The sequence below is a fragment of the Ursus americanus genome, chromosome 5 (assembly GCF_024610735.1).
Source record: "Ursus americanus isolate L20-20 chromosome 5, mUrsAme1.1.p, whole genome shotgun sequence".
NCBI classification, from domain to species: Eukaryota; Metazoa; Chordata; class Mammalia; order Carnivora; family Ursidae; genus Ursus; species Ursus americanus.
This window is the reverse complement of record NC_142131.1, coordinates 315,056-338,397: the sequence shown is the minus strand read 5'-3', so window position 1 is coordinate 338,397 and position 23,342 is coordinate 315,056. Positions and strand designations below refer to the sequence as shown.

General features: G+C 49.3%; 1 protein-coding gene across 3 annotated transcripts in view; it reads right to left on the bottom strand.

Moving 5' to 3' along the window:
- MCC (MCC regulator of Wnt signaling pathway) overlaps window positions 1–23,342 on the bottom strand; it is a 375,394-nt gene that overhangs the window by 60,517 nt on the left and 291,535 nt on the right. For all 3 annotated transcript variants that reach the window (XM_087861917.1, XM_045777293.2, XM_045777291.2), the window contains 2 exons: window positions 9,356–9,519; window positions 7,129–7,335 (listed from right to left, as the gene is read on the bottom strand). In XM_087861917.1, coding sequence (XP_087718043.1) covers window positions 7,129–7,335; window positions 9,356–9,519 — 371 coding nt within the window. The remainder of the gene's footprint in view (window positions 1–7,128; window positions 7,336–9,355; window positions 9,520–23,342) is intronic.

The following is a 23,342-nucleotide window of genomic DNA, read 5'->3' as shown; positions in this document are numbered from 1 at the left end:
TAAGGCAACCAGGGCCCACATTTGGGTGCCAGTGTAGACTAGGACAAGATTAGCAAACTTCTGTGGGTCTCCGTTTTCTCCTTAGGAGGGTGTAATACTAGCAGCGGTCTTGTAGAACCCTGGTACAGATGAAACAAGACGTGCACACACCATTGCCCATCACTAGCGGATGCTCAAAGTATGTCCAGCATTTGACTTTAGGCTTTAAATCCTGCTTTGCCTTCAGAGGTATCTGTTTTTAGTCCGAGAGGGGTAATGTTTACTCTGAAAATTCAGAGAATGTTCATACCATCAATATGAACAGGTTTTTAAAAATAAGCTATCAAGATTGCACTGGGGAAACAAAAAGACCACAGTGGTAAGTGGCACCTTGTAAGATTGTCTGTCTTCCTCTCCCGGATGAGCGTGGGAAGTTACGCGCCATGCCAGGCCATGCCTCCTCGCCTCCAGAGCCCCAGGGTGCCCGTGTCCTGCTGGATTCCAGGACAGTCACATCCTTCTCTGCCCTCCCTCCTCTAGCTCACGTGACCCTCGTGAGTGGACAGAGCAGGGCGGGCTCTTCACAGCGCGAGGCTCCCCCTCAGACCCCGGGCTCAGCACCGCCACACTGTGGGCCCCAGGAGGAGGAGGTCAGGTGTGAGGAGAAGGTGCCAGAAAAGTTGAGGTTCTCTCCTTCATTCACCCTGCAGGAAGAGAGGTGAAGATGCCTGGAGAGGCTCTCGGCCCACATCGAGAGGGTGACTGAAGGACACCTCCTTCCCTTTCCTGTCCCCAGGCACTTGCTGGGATCAAGACGAGCAAGTATGCCGCGGTCCCGCACCCCATCCATTGGTTCAGTGGCTCATGGAAGGGCACATGGCCTCCGGAAGTTTCCAGTGACTCTGACACACAGGCTGAGAGCCGCCGCAGGACGGAGGGGCAGACGGCCCGTCTCTCCGGCACTCCGATTCACAGCAAGTCTACTGGTGCAACGCTCAAAGCAAACAGACCAGCTGGGCCAGGAACACTTACTGCTCAACAAATATCCACATGCTCCTTCACCGTTCTCCGTGCCTCTGTGGTTAAGTGGCGCACCTGTCCGGTTCTGGCCGACGGTGAGCGGGCTGGGTCCCCTCGAGGGATGTTCTAGGTGACGGGGCCCCCCCGAGTGGCGACACGGAGCAGAGCTCTGTGCTCTGCCACGTGCTCATGTCCCCACATCTGTGCTAGACACGCAGTGCACGCAAGCAATAAGCCCTTCCGGTGTGCCACGCCGCTGAAATTTGGGGAGTTAATTTGTAACTGTTGTGTTACCTACCCTTATCCTGACTAACAGATCAGCCCCGCAAAGGAAGAGCCACCTGACACCCCCCACGATAGTGGCTGGAAGGAGAGCCCTGGAGCCAGACCCTACTGCTCTCAGCTCCCTCCTTCTTGGCCAGATTAGGGCTGGGAGTGCTAAAACAGGTGGTCGTTCTCTCTTCCCTCTCTCTCCAAACCGTTTACGAGTTTAACCTTAGCTAACACCGGCCATGTCTTTTTCATATAAAGAAACTCCTAAGAAGAAATGGAACAAATAAGATGTGAACAAAATTCCATCAAGGACAAAAGAGAAGACTGTGTATGACTACGAAACTGTTAAAGCCGGGAGATGCGGATCGCTGCCCATAATCCGCTTTCTGTTTAATTTGATAATTAAGGAAAAGCATAAAGAAGAAACACATGCCCAGCATGTCACTGCCTGGATTTAGCCTCTGTTGATGTTCTGGCATATTAGCTTTCCTTCCACATATATATTTCTACCTATTAAAAGTTATACAAAAGAATACATTCATTTAAAAAATAAAATTTGGAGGTGCCTGGGTGGCTCAGTCGGTTAAGCGTCTGGTTTCAGCTCAGGTCATGATTCCAGTGTCCTGGGTTCGAGACCCACGTTGGGCTCTCTGCTCAGTGGGGAGTCTGCTTCTCCCTCTCCTCTGTGCTCTCTCTTTCTCTCTCAAATAAATAAAATCTTAAAAAAAAAAAAACAAAATTAGAGCACCGTGGAAAAATTTGAGTACCCTTTGACCTACACTCCCAGGTACTTGCTTCCCCTCCTCACCATAACTATTACGAGATTGGTTTATATTGTTCTGGTCTATTTTAAATACATGCCCACATAGCCAATGTAAATTTATACACATATAAATTCATAGTAAATATAAAGTACCATTTTGCAGCCCTGCATTTTCCATATCCAGACACCGTGGTCAAGAAAAGCATCATGGAGGGGGAGGCAGAGCGGAAAGAGCTCAGATGGGACTCAAAGCCAAGGAAGGCAAATCGGAGATGAATCTTTATTTAACCTACATAAGGTCACAACAATTTCACTTCCAGAAATATCTGCACTGTTACTGGTTTTTAGTTAAAAATATCAAAGAGATACTGACTTAGCATATAACAGGAGACAATTCAGACCAAGTGAATGGCTGCTTCAGAGACAGACTGCTCTGTACACACCAGTGTGACACTAGAAATCTCATTTCCTGGTAGAGGTGGGCAGCCTACTAGTAAATTTGAATGAATGAGCAGAAAAAAGTACATAATAGAACACACAGTCAACTTATAAAGTAATTACTCTAACAGGCCCTTTGGCTTAACTTCGATTCTTCTTTCCAACTCCTTTAAACATGACCACCGATGGGACAAGCTCCCTGGGAGATAACACCAGGTGAAAACTGAAGGTGGAATTGGTGTGGAGAGCCAGTTCAGTATTTAGAAACTGGCACCAATGGAATTTAGGACTGATGGCTCTAGGGGAGGACCCTGAGGTCCTAGACGAGGACGCTCTGTGAATGGCCCCGGCTGGTGAGGTCATGGGACACATGCGTGACCTGTGCGCTGCACACCTGCCTAAGTGACACAGCCCTGGACCCTTCCATGCTCCTGGATCTCTAGGAGGAGGACAGTGGCAGACACAGTGCCGTCCCATTCCACTGGTCATTAGCACGAACCTGAACGTAGCCTGCAGGATCTCAGCCTCATCTCCCTGAAGCAGAAGGGGCTGGAAACTGAATTATTGGCCATGTGGCTGAACTCAGTCACGCCCGTCTACATCGTGAAATATCAATAAAAACTTTGGATACTGAAGTTTGGGTGAACTTCCCTGGTTGGCAATACTCTGAGTGTTGCCTGAAAAGGAGGTAACACCATCCAGGATTCCACCTGGAGAACACGACAGGAACTTCTGCATTTGGACCCCTTCCAGACCTGTGCCTCTTCATTTTGGCTGCTTCTGATTTTTTGCTATAATAAACCTATAATCTTAAGTTAAAAAAAAAAATAAAAGTGGCCCAAAGGAAAATATGACAGGATTGTCACTTTGAAAAGCTTCAGTGTTAATGGTCCTCAGAGAGCACAATGTGTGAAGGAAATTTCTTTTTACCTGTAATCCTCCTTTCCCAGCTTCCTTTCCTTTCCTCTCCAAAGGCTATATTACCAGGAATTTGGGCTTACTTCCAGTTTAGGAGGACAAGGTGAGGGGAGAGGAAATGGGCACTGCAGCATTCTAGAAATTTACTCGTCCTTTTTCCTGGCCAAGGAGCCAAACGGCAGCCATTAAAAATCTGGAGCTGAGTCCTCATTTATATTTTAAAAGACTTCAGCTAAACTGGGTATTCCATTTGTATTACATGGGTCTTATGAACACAGAATAATGAAATCCCTTCATAAATGTAACACCACATTCAGGAATCAAGAATAATTGGTTTGGAAAAGACAGACTTATCACTAGTGGAAATACTGCCCCCTTCCCCTGCCCCAGCCAAGTCAATTAACTAACACTAAGGGTTTTTAAGACGTTTAGAGGGAAAGCAGAAGAAGTAGAGAGGGAGAATTTGAGATTAGGGTGACTTTTATTTAGTTCAAGACAGTGTGTCTTCTAGTCTCTTGAATTTACTGTGGTGATGACCGGAGACTCAAAGCAGAAGTCAGATCCCAAGGATGAGGAAGACGACGAGGAGAGGCTGATGAAATTCATTTCCAGACGTGCTGAAAATACCCAGGTGGGATGTGGGTTATACAGAGCAAACTCCCACCACCACGTTAGGTCATGAATTTGCAGAACTTCCTGAAGAATTTTTGCAAAATCTCAGAAGGAACTGGTATGGCCTGATTTTGATTCAAGTCTATGACTCAGTGGGACGCAGGTTCATGAGCCTGTGGTCACAGTGTTACCAGAAACTTTACCAAACTGTCTGAGGAAAGCACTGATCATTTTGGCTACACGGCAGTTGACCTAAACGCCTAGGTAAGAGATGGAAATAGTGTGGAGAAGCTGGACCTACCCTCCAATGTCCCTCCTGTGGACTGCCCTGGCGCCCTCTGTGCTCTACCCTCCCTGCAGCATTGTAACAGCCTGCCATCACCGCAACCTGTTGGCCTGCCTGTCTCCCCAGCATCCTTCCAGCCAAGGACTGTATTCGGTTCATCCCTGCAACCTCTCTGCCCAGCACAGAGGAGATGGCTACTCATGTTCCTGAAATGAATAAATGAATGAACGAAGAGCCGAGTGCTTCCTTTCTAGGGTAATTAACCCTACCTTGCCTAAATGAAGCCCACTTCTTTAAGTGTGAGGAAGTGAGTGGCTCTATTACAGAGCATGCAGAAATAAATGATTATCTCATTTAATAACGAGCTGGGACCAATGATAAAAATTGTCTGCCTGTTGTTCCTTAGTTACTGCTCTGGAAAGTAGCCCAATCTGTTAACTGACATTAAAGATCTAATTTAATTAAATCTTGAGCAAGGCTTAGAAAACCGACTGAGAGCACTTTGTTTAATTACAGGCGGAGGGGGGCAAGCACCAATCCTATCGATCTGGTCAGTTCAAATTCTATACAATGAATGTGGACAATGGGAAATAAATAAATAAAACGTGGCCCCGGTTGCTTTTCAGGCGAGTCTGGTGAACTGTGAATTCAGACCTGCTCTAAAGACAGCAAAGGCAAACAAGCCATGCGTCATGTGGCATCACAGAGATGGAAATGAGACTGTACCTCAGTCAGTCCAAAGAGGCCCACATCGTGAAGAACAGAAGAAAATGAACCACAGAAGACAGAGTCCTCCTCAGGGAAGTGAAGTCTGTTGGGTGGTGGTGGGTGGAAGTGATCCAACATTGAAAGCCTAGTAAACTGGCATTCGAAGGCGGCCAGCAAATTCTACGGGACCCACAGTTAGACTGAGATACAGAGAAATAAATCATGGGTAGGTCTACACACGCCTGAGGACATTTCCACTTGAGGAAGAGACACAAGTTCCTCAACATTTCATGATGCGGACGTAATGGAAATACAGACTGCATACAACAATATTAACTACAAAGCGTAAGAGGTAATACGTGTGATCAGAATAAAGGCTGTCTCAGTGCTTTTTGAGTATTAACTGATGTTCCTGCCTGGGACACTATGCTTATTCCCACTTCCTGGCAGAGTCACCTGAGGTACGGAGAGGTGAGTAACTTGCTCAAGGTTCACGGTGACCTGTAGGTCAGGCTGTGACCCCAGGTACATCGTAACGGTACCACGACATTACACTGTTCCTAACACTGACCTCCAGAGCTGGAGAACGTCTTGCACAGAAGGAGGGACTGGCTCTTCACCCTCTGCTTGTCACAGTCCAGGCCTGTGTTGTACATTGGTAACTCAAGTTTAGAGGAGAATGTTTATTCTAAACCAGAATATGCAACGACACCTAAGATCAACGTTTCCTTCACAAAACATGCACCGTCAGAATGTGCCCGCTAAGAGCAAGCACGCCTAATCAGGGCATTAGTCCTAACAATCGGGGAGTGTAGCCCAGGAAATTCCAGGTGGCGTGGGCCTCAGCACTAAGTATATTTCATCAGCTTGCCCAGATCAAGTCTTTGCTGACTGGGGTGATTTACACCTGCTGACGGCAGTGTGGAGAAAGGCGTCCCGTACAGCTGGGGACCGAAAAGAAGCTTAGGCACGTGAGTGCAGATAAAATCATGCTCAGCTAGGAGAGGTAGGAATGCTGGCCGTTTAATTATGGCATTAGCCACAAAGGAGGACGAGTTCAAAAGCAGTCATGTCTTCCACATTCCTACATAATGGCGACCACGACAACTTGTGTGTGCATTTAGGACAGACTGACATACACATGCGAACCTGAAGGAACACAAGGTACTTCCAAGGTGTTCCTTAAAAGTAAGGGAGCGAGAGCGGTGGCGAAGGATGTGGGATCTACCAGAGGTACTTCGCCCTCTAAGCCGACTTCATCTGCGTACAGAATCGCCAGTCAGAGCGCAACTAGAAAGCAAGCTGCTGATATTGCCAAGATTGAGAAAGAGAGTAAAGCAGGCCCAGTAATTTAAAGTGAAGTTCAGAGGGAACGTTTCTGATGGAAGAATTCACTGCTCTACTCCAGACTGATCACAGATCAAATTCACAGCCAAACAAAGAAGTACTGTGGGTTCCTGAGGGAAAAAAAAACAAACAACTCCATCTTGAGAAAACTGAGTGCTTTAACGATTCTGCCAAACAGGACTCTGCTGAAACATCAGCCCCTTTAGCAATGGATGTATCTCCTAAGCAAGTTGTTCTCAAAGCTGCTGCAGGCCTTAGAACATCTGGTACATTGGGGTGAATGCCAGGAATGACACACACACACCATAACCTTAATAAATGCACTAGAGGAGAGGACAGTTCACATCAGACTCATTGCAGGTAAGTGACAGCAGGTATCATAAATTCAAAGAAAATTTTACAGAAGAAACTGCAGAGGGGAAAATTCTATATATTTCTGCAAATTATAAAATATTATTAGTCTATCTTAAAGGAAGAACATTTTAATTGAGCTTGGGAGAGATGTGCACACCCTGGAGAATGGTTTGAGGATCACTGTGCTGATATAATTTTGCCATCCACTTAGATTCCAGAGAATAGTGTTTTTTAAAATCTTACCTGCACATCTCAGCACTTTCAAACTACCCCCTTTAGAGAACGACTTCCTGATCAGAAAGCATGGAGAGTCCCAAGATTACGAATGCCACAAAATTCTTGGGGCTGCCCTTGGCTCTATATGTTTGTTTGCCTTCCAGCCCCACAGCCCGGGGGAAAGGCCGGGCCACATCGGACTTGGCACGCTCACCCGCCTCCGGAGCCGGTCCCGCTCCTCCCGGATGGCGTTCATGGTGGCCTTGGTCCTGTTCAGCTCCTCCTCTTTGCTGCACAACATGGCGGTCAGGCTCTCATTCTCTTCCCTCAGCCCGGCCAGCTCCTTCTCCCAACGAGACCGTTCTTCAGCCAGGTTGGGATACAGGTCCCGGCCAAGTACCCCCTCAATCTCCTCGACTGTCTGGAAAACACAAAGACAAGCCCAGTGGGTTCCCTGCGAGAGAGGGGAGGAAAGGATGGGAGCGAGTGTGGACAGAGGAGTGGGTTCTACCACCTTTCACTGCCAACAGTAACCATGACTATCCCCAAATCACCCTCTCCCAATTTTCAGAGAAGGCTCGGTCACTCGCCTGGGTCGCAGTCTGCATCGCCCAACAGTCCCCAGAGTCAGAACGACACAGTCCCTTCAAGGGATGTTTGTCTATCTGTGGCTCTAACGGCCACGTCCACACAAATGCTTCAGTCCTCCGTCCACGGTCCGGAGTTGCATATAACCAGACAGCAAGCCTGTTAGCGGGCTTCACAGTCCAAGCGTGAAGTTGCAAGCAGCATACAAAAGCTGACTTGAAGTTGCCCAAATTACAGGCCTCCCGTGTTGCAACTCCGAGACAGCAAAAGTCACGTCACCACTTCCAGCTTTTGGTGTCACATCAGAATTCAGAGGGTGTGAATGAGGTTCAGTCCCAAGATGTGAAAGACAAAAATAAACCTCAGTGACACAGAAAAGACGAAGCTCATTGTGGATCCTTCTAAGACAGCAGGGATTTCATTAATTAATAAGACGGCTATGAGCTAAAAAGAATAGAATCTTAATAGTACTTGGAGAGATTTTTACAAATTCATTTAAAATGTAGTATTAATGGAGAAGAGACATGCATAAAATTAGAAGAAAAAAAAAGGAAGAAGTAATTCTGCTTGGTTTCAGAAACTATTCGTTCCCATCCACTGCCCTTTGGCATAGGAGGCGTAAACGTACTGATACGGAAAAAAGAGGGAGGAGTGCCACGTAGGGCAGAAGGCAGATGCGAGGAGAAACAGGTGGTCTCAAAAATGCAAGAACGTGAGGGGATTACACCTTGGATGCCCACACTGGTTCTGTGATGAAGAAGTTACCCAAGTCTCGCCGCCACTTTCCACACGTGGGGCTTCATTCTTCCCCTCAAATCTGAGGCTCTTCTGCACCTCAGCCCTGCTCCAGGCCCACTCCGTCCCTCGCTGGCTGGCAGAAACCCCCGACCCCCTCCTGCCCTCTCAATGCTGAGGCCAGGGCTAGCACCCAATGTGACATTACAATCAAATACAGGGCCTGGGAGACTCCAACGAAAGAAATACCAGCAGTTGCCTCCCCAAACCACATCAACTATGTATTTATAACTGAGGTGAATAAGATGGAAAACCAGCTGTGTTATAAATATGAATCATGGTTTACCTCGAGATACCACAGCTCTTTTGTGAAATCCAGGATTCCTGTGGATAGAAACTTGGGCCTAGTGTCGAAGAGGTTTTTCAACTGATGTGTCACATTTTCCCTTTACATAGGCTCCTCCCGGACTTTTCAGTTTGAATGGCTATGCCTAGTTTACTGAGCGGAGGTGAAGTCACATGCAGATAACAGAGGCCCAGTATCAACAGGCCTTGGCGTTCCCATCACTCACAAGGAGTCTGTGCAGACGTAGCACATTCCTCCCTCGCGCTCCCCAGCCACCTGGACGGACGGCTGTGGAAGGTGTGGCTGAGGCCTGTCCAGTGTGCTCAGACAGATGACTCATGCAGGCCCTGAACTTCCCTCTCGTTATAGCACCATGAATGGGTAACTTCTGAATTAATATACTAGAGGCCTTAAAGCTTAAATCAAACTTCCAATTTAACCCTACAGCTCGCGAGTGCTACATGACGGGGCCACACTAAAATGATATGGTTCAAAACTAGCAGTCTGAGTTTTCAAGGAAATCGTCATTTTTGCTGAACAGCTAATGATCTTGACTGCTGACATAATGACTTTTTTTTCCCTCCCACATGATTCAGCCCAATAAAAATTTATAGGGCTCCTACCTCTCCCTGGAGGTCCAAAGTACAGTATGGTTTTCTTGAAACACTCATTCCTAACCTGTATTTGAGAAAACCACGCATCAAAAGAAAGAGATCTGACCATTTCCCTCATATGCTGTCAAAGAGCCGGACAGAAGGTGGGGAGCGTATACCTTGATGGCCAAGTCACAGTGCTCACTGGCCGTGGTGAGCTGCTCGATGTGCCTGTCCACTTCGGCCACGGAGAGGCTGCAGCTGCTCTTCTTCCTGCAGCAGACGACATTCTCCAGCCCCGTCAGCACCCTCTGCAGCTCTGAGTTCAGGTCACTGCAATTATCTGTGAGGGAAGGTGGGCACGGTGAGTTAAGCAGGCAGGTGGACAATGAATGCTCTCCATTTCACTCATCATGAGGAGCCTAGTCGGGTAAAATGGAATGGCAATGGAGCTTGATATTCTAGACTTGAATGCTATGGGGCCTCAGGAGTCTCTGAGACTTAGAGGCAAGGTAAAGCCTTTACTAAGGAGTTTCAGACCATGGTCACTTTCTAGACAGCCATGCCACACTAAATGCTCTAGTCTCTCCCTGGAAGGCAACTATGTCTCAAGTTCTTTGGTAAAAACAAAGAAGGGTCCCAGAGGAGGCTGTTGGGACTTCCGAAGCCTTCTGGGCAACCTTCCTCCTTAGCCATTCAGACAAGTATAGACTCCAGAGAGAGTTTCAGCAAAGATCTCAGAACTTAACAAAACAAAAAGGCCCAGAGTGAGCAGAGACACTAGGCATCAAAAAACAAAAACAAAAACTGTAAAAGACAGTCCTTGCCTTCAGTGAGCTTATAATCAGGACTTTTTTCTGACATGACCAATCGACAGGCTCTACCATTGCAATTTAATCCACTTTTCCATCAGGGGAAAAGTGAACTCTTCTAATGAAGTTCATATTGTTCTCCATGTAAAGGTCTTGTAAGTCACTCTAATAATTTGATTCTGACTTAAAAATCTGGCTTACTTTTCCAAAAAAAAAAAAGAAGAAGAAGAGAGACAGAGAGAGAACAGAGGGGTAGAGGGGCAGAGGGAGAGAGAGAATCCTAAGCAGACCCCATGACTCGGGGCTGGATCTCGCATCCCTGAGATCATGACTTGAGCCAAAATCAAGAGTCAGATGCTTAACTAACTGAGCCACCCAGGTGAAAACTCTGGGTTACTTTTTTTTTTTTTTTTTAAAGATTTTATTTATTTATGTGACAGAGAGACAGCCAGCGAGAGAGGGAACACAGCAGGGGGAGTGGGAGAGGAAGAAGCAGGCTCCCAGCGGAGGAGCCTGATGTGGGACTCGATCCCGGATCGCCAGGATCACGCCCTGAGCCGAAGGCAGACGCTTTAACGACTGCGCTACCCAGGCGCCCCAACTCTGGGTTACTTTTAATTGCTGGACCTCTAGAGCCTGGTCTGGGAAGAAAAATTAGTTATAATCTTCGTACGAACTACAAATATTTTAGAAGATAATTCTGCTGGGGAAAAAAAATCCCCTTAAAGTCAAACACAAATAACTTGCTATTTTGGAGTATAGCAAGACAGGTGTTAAGCAACCTCTCAAAGTGCATTCCTCCCCTACATCCCGTCTGACTCCTACATGAACCAAGCTCAACGTCTTCAATTTCTCTTCCTAGTTCCTCCTCCCTTCTCATCACAGCTTCCATGCACTAAAACAGTCCATTGCTTTTGGTGCTTACCTTTGGAAGACGTCAAGAAACTCAGTACTATAGTAACAGAATATATCAGAATCTTTAATCAACCTTATTTGACTGCCTGGATCTCCAAGTTACCTGAATCTAGAGAGAAGACAGCCTGAGGCTTTCACAACAAGCAATGGACCCAATTGTTCCCCTTCCTCACACCTGTTCCTTCCCATATCTGTGAATGGCACCGCCATCCACTCAGTGATATTCAGGTTATCTGTGAGGCAAGCTTCATTTCCTTTTGCCTCACATCTGAAACCCAATCCACCTTCAAAACTTATCCCCAAAGGGACCTCTTCTTACCATCTCCACCGATACCATCACAGTTCAGGCTACCATCATTTCTTCACTGAACCACCCAAACAAGCTCCCACCTCCACTCCCCACACTGCAGCCGAAGTGAGCTCTCAAGGACGTAAGTCAAGTGTTACTCCCCTTGCCCAAACCACCTAATGGCTTCCCACTGTCATTCAGCTCAAGTCCAAACTCCTCACCAGAGTCTGTAAGACTCTGCATGATCAAGACTGATGATGTTCTCAGCCCAGGTTGCACTGTGGAATTTTCTGGGGAGCTTTTATAAATTACCCATGTCCAGGCCCCACCCCAGACCAATTAAATCACAGTCTCTAGGGGGTGGGGCTTGAACACCGGGAAAATTTTTGAAGTTCTTCAGATCATTCTCACATGCAGCCAGGGTGAGAACCACAGACCCTGTTCTTGCTTCACTGCCCACTTCCCCCTCACTCGCTCCACTCCGTTCAGACTCCTGACCTTCTCTCCATCCCTGGAGCGTGCCCATCGCCTGTCGGCTCCAGGGCCTCCTTTTCCTTTCTGTTTCCTCTGTCAAGACTGATTTCCACCCAACTCTGCACTTACTCAGGTCTCAGTCAGATGCCACCTCCTCACCAAGCAAAAGCACGGGGTTCCAGCTCTTCCTGCTCAGTCCTTACCCCATTATCCTATCTTCTTTGTGGCAATTACCACTATCTGATCTGACTTATGTGTTTATTACCTCTTCTCTAGTGAAATGTGAGCTCCATGAAGAAGAAACTTTGATCTTCCTCACCACTGTATCTCCAACACAGAAGAGTGTAGGGGATCAAGAAGTATTTTTAGAGGACAAGTATGAAGCTCACATCGATTACTGAAGAAACAGACAGACCGGAAACACAGACTGCCAGCAGCAGCACCTTTCACATCAACCTTATGCTTTTTGTCTTCATCACAGACCATGCCCTGAGCTGCTAACAACTGGAGGACACTCCCCACTACAGAAGGCCCTCTGGAGAAGGAGTACAGGTGCCCGCCCAACTCAAGACAGGGAGGTCCAGAGCATGTCGCGGGAACTCTCTCTGGCGCACGCTTAATTCTAAGTAATAATCAGAGAAGTTTCTCCCAATGATCATTTGCCTCGAGGTGCAGGGTTCCTGGTACAGGAGCTGGAGTTCACATACACTCCTGAATTATTTGCATTAGTAAGTGCTTATGAGTGGGATGAGGAAGAAAGATGCCTCTATCCAGCCATTCCATCTGGATTTCCCTAGCACAGCTCCACCTGATACAGTGATCACACTGGACATGTCTGCCCTAGGCTCTTCTGGCAGGACCTGAGAGGTGGAACCAGGCTGTACACCGATGATGTTGGGCTCCAAGGAACAGGGGGAGGGTGTATAGATCTGGCCAGTACTTCTTTCTCATTGCTTAACCAAACAGTTGCTGAGTCCTGGCCTCAGGCTAGAAGCAGGGTGCAAAAATGGGTAAAAGACTCTCCTCAACCCTGAGAGGCTTACAGATGCACGAGGAAATGTCACAGTCCCTTCTCTCAGCTGTCCACCCCGGGGAAAGTGACCACAGAGAACACAGGGCTAGTACAGGGTGGAGAATCAGGAGGTGAGGAGGGTATGTAAATTAACATCCAGACTGGAAACAGCTGAGCTTCTTCCCTTTGAACCAAAGAGGGCCATTAATGCTTTCTGTGGTCTTAGGAAGGCAAATGTCTAAGGCACAGGTTGGATGGTGAACCCCACACGCTCTGCCTGCTATCCACCGAGCTCTGCACAGTGGTTTTACACAAGTCCCACTAGTGGTCGGGGGACGCATGGCTGTCTTTTTGTCATTCTTCAGTGTAGGAGGACAAGGTGGCTAGGCCGGCAGGAGCAGCTGTTCTGGGTTCCCCGAGTGCTGCCCCGCAGAACCAATCACTCACCACCACTCACCCCGAGCATCAGTGCTGCTCCATACAGGGTGGAATTAGCTTTCAGAGTCTGTGCCATATTCCTCTAGATACCGCGTTGGAGTAAATTCTCAGTCCCTTCTCCAGACCTACACCGCTCTGCGTCATCGGGCCCCTGCCGAATTAGCTTTCAGAGTCTGTGCCATATTCCTCTAGGTACCGCATTGGAGTAAATTCTCAGTCCCTTCTCCAGACCTACACCTCTCCGTGTCATAGGGCCCCTGCCGCGGGCGACAGCTTCAGCACCACAGCCTGAGGCAGTGGGAGTCTCCACAAAAGGCAAGAGAGATTAAGGAACCAGAGGGCAGGATGAAGTGAGACAGGGACCAAGTATTGGAGACTGCTCAAAAGGTGCCTCATTTACAAATCAAAGCCACAATGAGATATCGCCTCACACCCATTAGGATGGCTACTATTTACAACAACAACAGAAAATAATGTGTTGGTAAGGATATGAAGAGAAAATTAGCATCCTTGTGGCCAACTGGTGGGAATGTAAAATGGTGCAATCGCTGTGAAAAACACTATGGCAGTTCCTCAAAAATTAAAAACAACACTACCCTCTCCTCCAGCGATCCCATTTCTCAACCCAATTTCAAAAAGAGTTGGAAGTAGGGCTCCAATAGAGACCTGTACACCCATGTTCGTAGCAACCTTACAACACAACAGTCAAAGGTGGAAGGAACCCGAGCGCCCATTGCCCAATGAATGGAGAAATTAGACTGTGGCCTACATACGCAACGGAATGTTATCTGCCTTCAACAGGAAGGAAATTGGACACGTGCTACCACATGGATGAACCTGGAGAACACTGTACCAGAAATAAGCCAGTTCCAAAAGGACAAACATGACAGGACTCCCTTAGATGAGGGATCTAGGGGAGCCCTTACCAGGGGTTGGGGGATGTGGCAATGCTGCTTAGCAGACACACAGTTTCTGTTTGGGAAGATGAGAAAGTCCTGGAAATGGATGGTTGTGGGGGTGGCACAACTCTGCATGGACTTATGCCTCTGAACTCCACACTTGTCATGAGCGTGACACGGAGGCTGACCCACTACGGCACCTCAGGCCGTGCCGTGCCGTATTTATTTAAGAAAGGTGACAGCTTGGCCCCACACGCTGATGACAAAGGGGAGGCCCTTCGTATAGGGTACACATTCTGTTAACGGAGGTTATTGTTATCCTTCCAAAGAAGAATGCGAAGTAGCCTGTAGCAAACACCCGCACGTAAGGGGGAAACACAGTGACTGGAGGCCAAGGAGGCTCACACAGCTGCCGGGGCTACCCTTCCACTTAACCCTGAGTTTCCTGGCAGCCAGAGCAAAAATGAAACCTCTCCTGTCAGAAAGGAGGAAGCATTCTGGTTTCCCAAGAGAGACCATGTGGTTTTCGCAACAGAGGCTAAAAGATTTTGGGTATATGTGGTGTAAAGCCATGCGACTGCCAGGCTCCTCAGACCCCGTCTCAAAGAGAGGCAGATCTCAGATGGTTTCTTCCTATGCTAACCTTCCATTAAAATGAAGCTGCGGGCCGTTGAAGCACAACGTGAAGGAAACCCTGGGAAGAAGTTCACACAGTCTTGGCACTGTGCCCTCCAGTTGTCTGATTTGCTGTAAAGTTGAGACAGAGGACACAGATGAATGAGTGGAATGAGCATCTCCCTTTGACCAGAGGACCCAGACCAGCCACCTGCAGCCCAGGGCGCGTGTTGTTTGGATGGCGGGAGTGGACATCTGGCACGGCCTTTTTGGGTTTTGTTTTTTAAAACAGTTTTGAATTAATTGTCAGCATTTGAAAGTCATTAGAATTTATGGCTCTTCTTGTCAAGTCAGGTCTGGCAATATGGGGCCCCTTCGGACTCGGCTTGGCCACGGCGCTCCTCTGCTTCCCTCGCCGCCCCTCGCCCCTATCTGTCTGCAGCTCTGCCTCGGCTGTCAGTTCTGTGACTTTTCCCAGTTAGATTTCTGGGAGGAGCTGAAGACAGGACAGTTCAGGTTAATTTTTCTAATGAGACCCCAGAGGCTTAGGTTTTTATGTTGCTGTTTGAGGGAAGACCCCCGTACTAGAAGAATCTAGAAAGAGGGTCAGAGGGCATTCATGGCCATGAGAATTAAGCCTAACCAGCATGCTTGCATGGTTCAACACATATACTATACTTTTCTTCTCTCTCCCTCAGGATCAACTCAGCCTACCCCCCGAGGTCCATACAAGAAACTATGACAGCGTTGATTCATTTTGAATCAGGTGTCAGAGGCTGCCTGGTCTTTGTTTTTTGAACCCCTATAAAAACCCTAACTCCAATAAAACATTAGCCATTAGAAACACTCCCCTGGTCCACCTGATTCTGAGCTGTGCACCTGTACCAGAATGGATCTGCTCCAAAACACGGTCCCAGCCTCCAGAGTACACACTCGTGGGGCTTCCCCTCCAGAGTTAATGGCCATGTGTCTGCCTCGCCTGGAAGCCTCTCCTTCTCCTCTTCCCAAGGGCTCTTTTTCAAGCTTCGCCTTGAAATACCCTTTATTGGAAGTCTTCCCTGATTACCCACGGTCTTTAAAAGATACCTTCCTTAACATTTTTTTAATTGTACTATAGTTGACACACAATGTCACATTACTTTCAGGTGCACGACAGGTGATTGGCCAAGTCTATACACTATACTTTGCTCACAAGCGTAGCTGCCGTCACCACGCAGCGCTATTACAATACCACTGACTCTATTCCCTCTGCTGTGCCTTTCCTCCCTGAGACTAACTCATCCCACAACCAGAAGCCTGTATCTCCCACCCCCCTTCACACATTTTGCCCGTCCCCCACCCACCCATTGTCTTGTATTCACTTCTTTCTTTGAGGCATCGCATTCCTTGTAATTATTTATTAACTGACACATCGACCCTACTAAGCCCGGCCCTGGGGACCAACGACAGTTTATTAGTCCTGTGTTCCCAGATGGTCGCAACCGTGGGCACGGGATCACGCTCAGTAAAGACTACCCGAGCTGAACGTGTGAAAGAAAGGGAAGACTTTTGTAAATCAACTTTTCTAAGTATCCGGTTTTTGTTCGTCTGCTCACTGGTAAAGAATCATCACATCTAAGACCTGTCTCGGGGCAGACCACACCCTGCTAAAGAGGCAGAAAGCTTTCAGTCGGGGGGATCCCCAAGGTGGATGTGCCCGCTCCAGCTGGAGCTGCTGGGCACCGAGCACCTGAGCCGGTCTGAGGAACAGAAGCTGCGGGAGGCTTGCTGGGCACAGTCCAAAGGCCTTCCCTGGGCGGTGCGGGGGCTCAGGGCATAACCGTGACCCCCACGGCCCTCCAAGGGCCAGCACGCGTCCCCCCACCTCTGTTCGATGGGCACGCGTCGCGTCTTATAAGGCAAGTAGAGGAAAGAGCTACAGATTCTTTCAGCGGCAACCTAGATGTTCTGCCGAGAGGCCAGAGGTGACGTCCTGGGGACCTAATAGTCCAGCCCCTGTTGTGGCTCCAGGGCTGAAACCAGGAAGGCACTGGCTTTCCTGTATAAGCAGTTCCCTCCCGGCAGCAGGCAGCGAGGAAGAGGCAAAACCAGAACAAAGCAACGCCAAAAATGAAGAAGTAGGAGGAGGGGACGGAAGGGTCTGTGAGAACGGAGGAAGGCAGCATCCAGGCAGGTTGCACCCTGCGTAACGCGCACAGGGCCTGCGTCTCCTGAAGGCAAGAGGACGCGGAGGAACGGTGCTCCTCAACATCGCCGTTAGCGGACAAGCTGCGATCATGAACTTCCTGTGGCGACACCGTGATGAGGGCACATCGTCGCCCCTGTATATCCTGCGAAAAATGCTAACCTCAAATCTAAGACTAAGGAAACAAGCACACCGTCCAGACGGAGGACTTCCTATGGCACGACAAACCTGGCCTCTTCAGAAATGTCAATGTCATGAAGGACAAGAAGGGTGGGGGACCTGTTCTAGATGAAAGGAGCATAAAGAAACATGGTAACTAAATATAACGTGCGAGCCTTGACTGGAGCCTGGATTAAACAAAAGCAACAAAAGACATGAATGGTACATTTGGGGGAAATTTGAATAAGGACTATATATAACTTCCATCTGGGCTAAAATCCTCGGGTATGATGAAACTGCTGTGGTTAAAAAGAGACGTTCCCCGTTCTTAAGAGGTTTGTACTGATATATTTAGGGTGAAGCATGAGGTCTGCAACTTCCTTTCAAATAGCTCCGGAAAAATATTTCCGCGTGTGCGCAAAATCAAATGTGGCATAGCGTTAACGACTAGTCAATCTAGGCAAAGGGTTTCCTGGGGTTCATTCTGTCATTTATGTAAGTTTGAAGTTTTTCAAAATAAAAAGTTGAGAGGGAAATAAATACCTTACCATTCAGGGTCAGAAGGCCTGACAGAGCGTGGGTACGCTGAGTCTAGATGTGACGTGGGGACCCCAATGATGATCCGTCTCTTAGGGCAGCCACGGGAACTAGAATGCTTTCCTGAAAAAGTGTCACTGCCACACCCAAGTCGCCCCCGAAGGCCACAGGAGCAAGTCAGGGTGGGAGCCACCAGCCACCACCCTGGCCGGGTCCTAACTTCGCCAGGAGGGATGGGTTTCTTTTCCCCAAAGAAAACAAAGCTGTATTTTCAGGACTTCTATTTCAGTCAAATCTTAGCAGCCTGAATTTGTTTTCATTTTTGCTATTGTCATTTTCCAGTTTGTTTCTCTACAACATCACCACTGACGGCTCTCCCCCAAGCTCACTAGCCACAGCTCCAGGGCCCTTTTCAGACAGGCCCTTGTCTCAAACCCTCGAGAGCAAACAGTGACAAACGCAGAGTAGGCTGTAGGTACCAGTCCCAGACCCCGGGGCTCTCGCTGAGGCAGGGATGGGAGAATTTCCAAAGCTTCCAGAAGAAGGGGCAGATGTGCCTCTGACATCCAAATCCGGTCAACACAGTCCTTCCCCAGAACAATGGTCACGATGTTGGTTGGAGTTGTAGTAACACTAGTGAGGCCCCATACTTTAGTCCCATTACAGATGAAAACAGACTTTCACAGGCTGGTCTTGGAAGCAAACACTTCTTTATAATGCTGGCTTTAAGGGAAAACATGTCATGAGTTTCAAATAACCAAAAACCACAATCTAACCTGAAGGGACATGGTCTGTTTAGAAAATTGAGTTCCTGAATCTCAACACTTACAGGGATTCATTTTGAACAAATGTGGTGGATCAATGCCTTGGCATTCGCATCTTATAACCCAAGTGTCTTTGAGGGGCTGGAAAAATTATTGAGTACAATTTGAGGGAAAAATTCCAAAGTAACATAAACTGCAGTGGGGCACTGACCTTTCCTGCCTTCAAGCTTGATTACTCTAAGGAAAGTTTCAGAATGATTTTAGATGGACTCTTCGGTCCCTCTGCCTTGCTGACGTTCGCAGACAGGTCTTGTTTGACCAGGCTCAGATCCCAAGGAGAAAGCACACAGCCAGCTCAGAGTCAACGTTCAGAACGTCGAAGTCTCCTCTGTGAGCCACTTGGGAGAAATTAAGCTGCCCAATCAAAGTAAAGAGAAGGGGAAAAAAGGGCAACAAAGGGCTCAGCCTACTCCTTCAGCTACTCAAGGTGCTGTTTTCAGCCCCATCTAACCTTTCCAACCCATGGACTGGTTCCTCAAAGTTCCAGAATCAGGTTACAAATAATCCGATTGTCTTTTAAACATTCTTTGCTGGAGAATAACTGGCTATCTAGTCCCCTCATTCCTAACAAAATGCAAATTTTCTCCAGACAGGCTCCTTTGCCTTTGTAACCACTTCTCTCCAACCCTGCAGAAATCGTTTTTTGGAGGGGGCAGGGCTGCCTTTCCCTGCCTGACCCCCCTTCTCCTCACTGGGAGTGGCTGCTTAACACTTTGGAACATTTTTCCTGAAGCCATTAAGCCTCGTCGGCCACGAAGCCAGGAAAATCTGGCTTTAATGTTAAACATATTTCATAGTCACAGCCGCGCCAAAGAGGCAGGTTTCATGTGTAAATTCTTCCTTGGTTGCCCTCCAAAAACTACTCATAAGGAGGAAATCTCTATCTAAATGACCCCACCAGCAAACTAGGTATCATACGCTTCCTTTCACCCCAAAGGGGATAATAGTTTAGCCCTGAGAGATTCCAGAAAAATAAGAATTTCTCACCTAAAACCAGAAGAGATCTTAAAATAAGGAGCAGAACCCAACACAGGCTGTGCAAAGGTCCATCGGACCGAGGATTCTGTTCTGTGAACAACGGCTCCAGATGGGCTCTGGCGTTCCACGAACAGAGCTGGGGAAGCAGCCTGCTGGGGAGCGCACCGCACGCACACGCACACACGTGCACTAACATGTGCGCTGCGAGGAGCCCGTGCACACACATCTGTGTTCTGCTCTACGGCAACACCCAGAATCATCTGGCCTCAAAGTGGTGTTTTCTGAGATGGAGGTCTGCAACATCGCGACTCACAACAAACACTGCCATTCAGCCAGGTGCTGGGATGGCACAGCTGTTCCCCCGGCTCCCCCATCAGCACTAGAGACCTCAAAGGACTCCAGGAAGCGGAGCACGCTAACCATACGCACGTTTCGCTGTTTCGGCAGAGGCGCGTGAGAGCGAAACCAGCCATGGAAACACGGGTGCCAACACCAGCAGCAATTGATTAGCTGTGTGGCTTTGGACAAGTGACTCGCGCCCTCTGAACTCTGTCGATTTCACGGGCAGGGGGCTTTACAGGGCCTCACTCAAGGCTGAGGGTTACCCATGAGGATGCGTGTGAAAGCGCCACACGAAGTGAGTGAGTGAAACATGTTACCTGTTACAGCCAGCCTCTCCGACTAGACCTCTTTGCCAAGCCGAGGGAATAGAAGTCCCGAGCTACCACTCCTACCTTGTCTTTGTCTATTCAATTACCTTTCTTTTCCAAACTGTGTGACCAGGTTTGAACAGAGCAAGAGCAATTTAAGATGCAACGTGACACCGCCGGCACCTTCCTCCTTCCGGGGCCTGGTCCGGTAAGTCAAAGAACTTCCTAAATTGCTGCTTTACTCCTCCAGGGCCTGAGGACAGTGCCCAGGAGCCAGCTTACTGAAGGGGCAGCCTGGCTCTGACAGGTGGGGCTTGAAAACAAAAGAAAAGTGCTTTCCGATGAAGGGAATAGACGGGACTAACTCCTGCTATCTTAAATGACGCCGAGCAAATACACTGCAGCCAACTCTGCATATAAAACCCAGCTCAAGAAAACCTCGGGGTTGCTAACGCAGGCTTGCAAATATAGCATCCATAATGAAACGGCTGCTTTTTAACGATTTCCTATAATGGTGTTTGTATATGGAAGCTTTTCCCCTATTGAAGCAGTTTAATTGGAAAATGGCAAAGGAGTAAGGAGAGGCAGACGTCCAGCTCCAACGAACACACCCGGGGCCCGCGCTCCGCAGCAGCCTCCATGCACCTCGTCCTCGCAGTCCCCACGCCTGCCTTCCTCAGGGACCCGGCAGGTGCAGGCCCTCTGCCTCCCATGCTCTCCCCTGCCGCTGCTCTTTACCTGCCTCGCTCCCGCCCGGCCCTCCGCTTTCTGCTAGATGCGACCTCACGGATGCCTTCGCTGTGGCTCCTGCCTCTGGGGTGCGGCCAGGAGCCACTGTCCATCTCCTGTCGTGGGCCTTACCTCGCTGTGGGTCATTCCCGTTTGCTCGTCTGCATCCTCCAGAGAACCGTGAGCTCCAGGACGGCATTCGCTGCTACGCAGTCCCTGGGTGCCTCCTGTGTGGGCACTGTTATAACTGGCAGACGGGACAGCGGACGTCCCTGCCCTCGTGGTGCCTGCATTCTGGATTCTCGCGTGAGAGCCTGGTCAGCAGTAGTGATACACCATAAAAGAAAGGCGCGTGCAGCGTATCAGCAGGAACCGCCGAGTGCTGTGGGGAGAACTGAAGCCAGAGAGTGCCTGGCAGTGAGGCCCACCCGGGCCTCTGACAGTCGGGGAACCGAGGGTCGGCTCAGGGAAGGACCGCTCCGGGAAGAAGGAGCAGAGCAAGACAAGCTGGTCAGGTGTGAGGGGCAGCACAGAAGCCAGCGCGGCCCGAGGCGGGGGACACCCAGTTCTGTGGGGGCCTACAGTCCGAGGTCAGGAGTCGGGACGTCACTCTCGGTGTGCGAGATGGGAGCGAGCGAGGACAGCGATCCGAGGGCAGATCCGGTGTCTCACGCCCCCAGTCCCTCACCCGGCATGCAGTGAGTTGCTGAATAAGTGAATCAGGGCCTCCTCTTGGGCAGAGGACACACACTGACATTGGGCAGATGGGGTCTCCTCCCCCCAGGAGCGCAGTCTCGTAGGCAGAGAAACTACCACTGGCTATAATGAACACATATTTACAGTGGGGAAAAGGATGGGAAGAAAGGATTTGAGATCCATCGTCTGGGAAAATGCAGGCAGCTCGCAGCACAGACAGGCACGCCAGCTCCTGGGTAGACAGCCGGAGCTACGGAGCGCTCTGCAGGAGCTCCGAGAAGGCCCGCCGTAAAGACGCCCGGCCCACTGAGTAGGTTTATCCCTCCACTTCCCAGCCTTACTTGACTGAGAAACTTTATTGGAGCGTGGGGCACTTATTTCATAAAATACACATTCAGAGACATGAACGGAGGGGTCAGCGTAAGCCTATCTCTCTGCCTGAATGGAAACATCCTGGCTGTCTACACCTGCCCCACTCCCGAGGCCGGAAGGCAGAGGCCACAGCCTGGGGCCCCTGGGGCTAGAGACTGTGATGCTGGTATAGCAGCACGGGGGACATGGGCACACAGCTGGGATGGTCCCCGGAGCTTGCGTGTGTTCTAACTCAAGGCCTGGATAGGGTTCAGGTGAGTTTCAGAGAGGCGTTTCAGCCTGAAGCCGAGAGCCTGAGGACCCAGGAGGTGCCCCCACTCCTCACTCCATTTCTATCAGCATCACATCGGTATCAGTATACAGCTGTCCACGCCTTTGCGGGCCTCGGCACCCAGCCCTCCTGCTGACCCCTTCCGTTCTAGAGCTTTCTCTGCCCCACTGACTTCCCGGACGCGGCTCCCCTCCTTTCCTCCACAGCTGTGGGCAGCCGACTGCTTGAGGGACTCGCTGACCGCTTCACTTGTTCATCCCCGCAAACATCCCTGAACACACGCTCTGCGCCCGGCCCAGTGGTGGGCTCTGGAAATCTGCTAGTAGATATACATACTTCTGCCCAGTGGAGGTTAACGGAATAGTCAGTCAAGTAAAGAACTAGAAATACATCACGAACGGGTCGTGATAGAACCAGCACAGGAAGGTGCGGGCTGGTGCCCGTGAGATGCTTTCAGAGGAAGTGCATTTACACCGAGACTAAAGTGAGGGGGGACGCGCCCCAGCCAGGAGCTCTGCTGGGTCTCCTCCTTGGCTGGTGGCCCCTAAGGCTTAGGCCCCAGTTCTCTGCACTCCTCGCTCTACCGTGGCCTCCCCCTGCTTTGATAACTGTCTGCGCATAACCCAGTGTCTCCTAACTGCTTTCCTTCCGCCCAGACCTCTCCTGTTGGCTTCTCATGGCTACCTGCTGCCTTCTGAAGCATCTCTACCCAGACACCTCGAGACACCTCAAACTTACGCCCAAACAAAACACAGGCACTTCGCCCTGCACTCCCACTTCCTTCAAGTAAACAAAGCAAAACTCGAAGCAAAACCCCCGGCCCTTGGTCCTATGCTCCTGTGTTGGCACTTGGCAGCGTCGTCACCCATTGTGCGATCTAGACACTCAGAGAACATCTCCTCATAAATACTTCCTTCTCCCGTTTCTAATCCTTCAGCAGATCTTGCGAACGTTGTATCTTTCTAGATCTTAACTACCACCACCCCCAGCAATAATCGTACCCACCGAGACTTCAGCAATGGTTTCCTAGCTGCCGCCCCCATTTGTTCTTGATCCACCGATTCTCGTTACTATAGAATGACTGATTCAAAATGCAAACTTGATCATTGCATCCCCTTCCCCCACTACTCAAATCTTTCAGTGGTTTCTTGTGCATCTTCGACCAAAGGTCAAACTCTCTACCACGGTCTATGAGATCTTGCATGCTATGGTTTCCGCCTACCTCTCCATCTCACACCTCTGGGCCCTCCATCCACAATGACCTCTTTTCATCTCCTTGAACGCATCCACTCTCCCACCCTCCCCTGAATG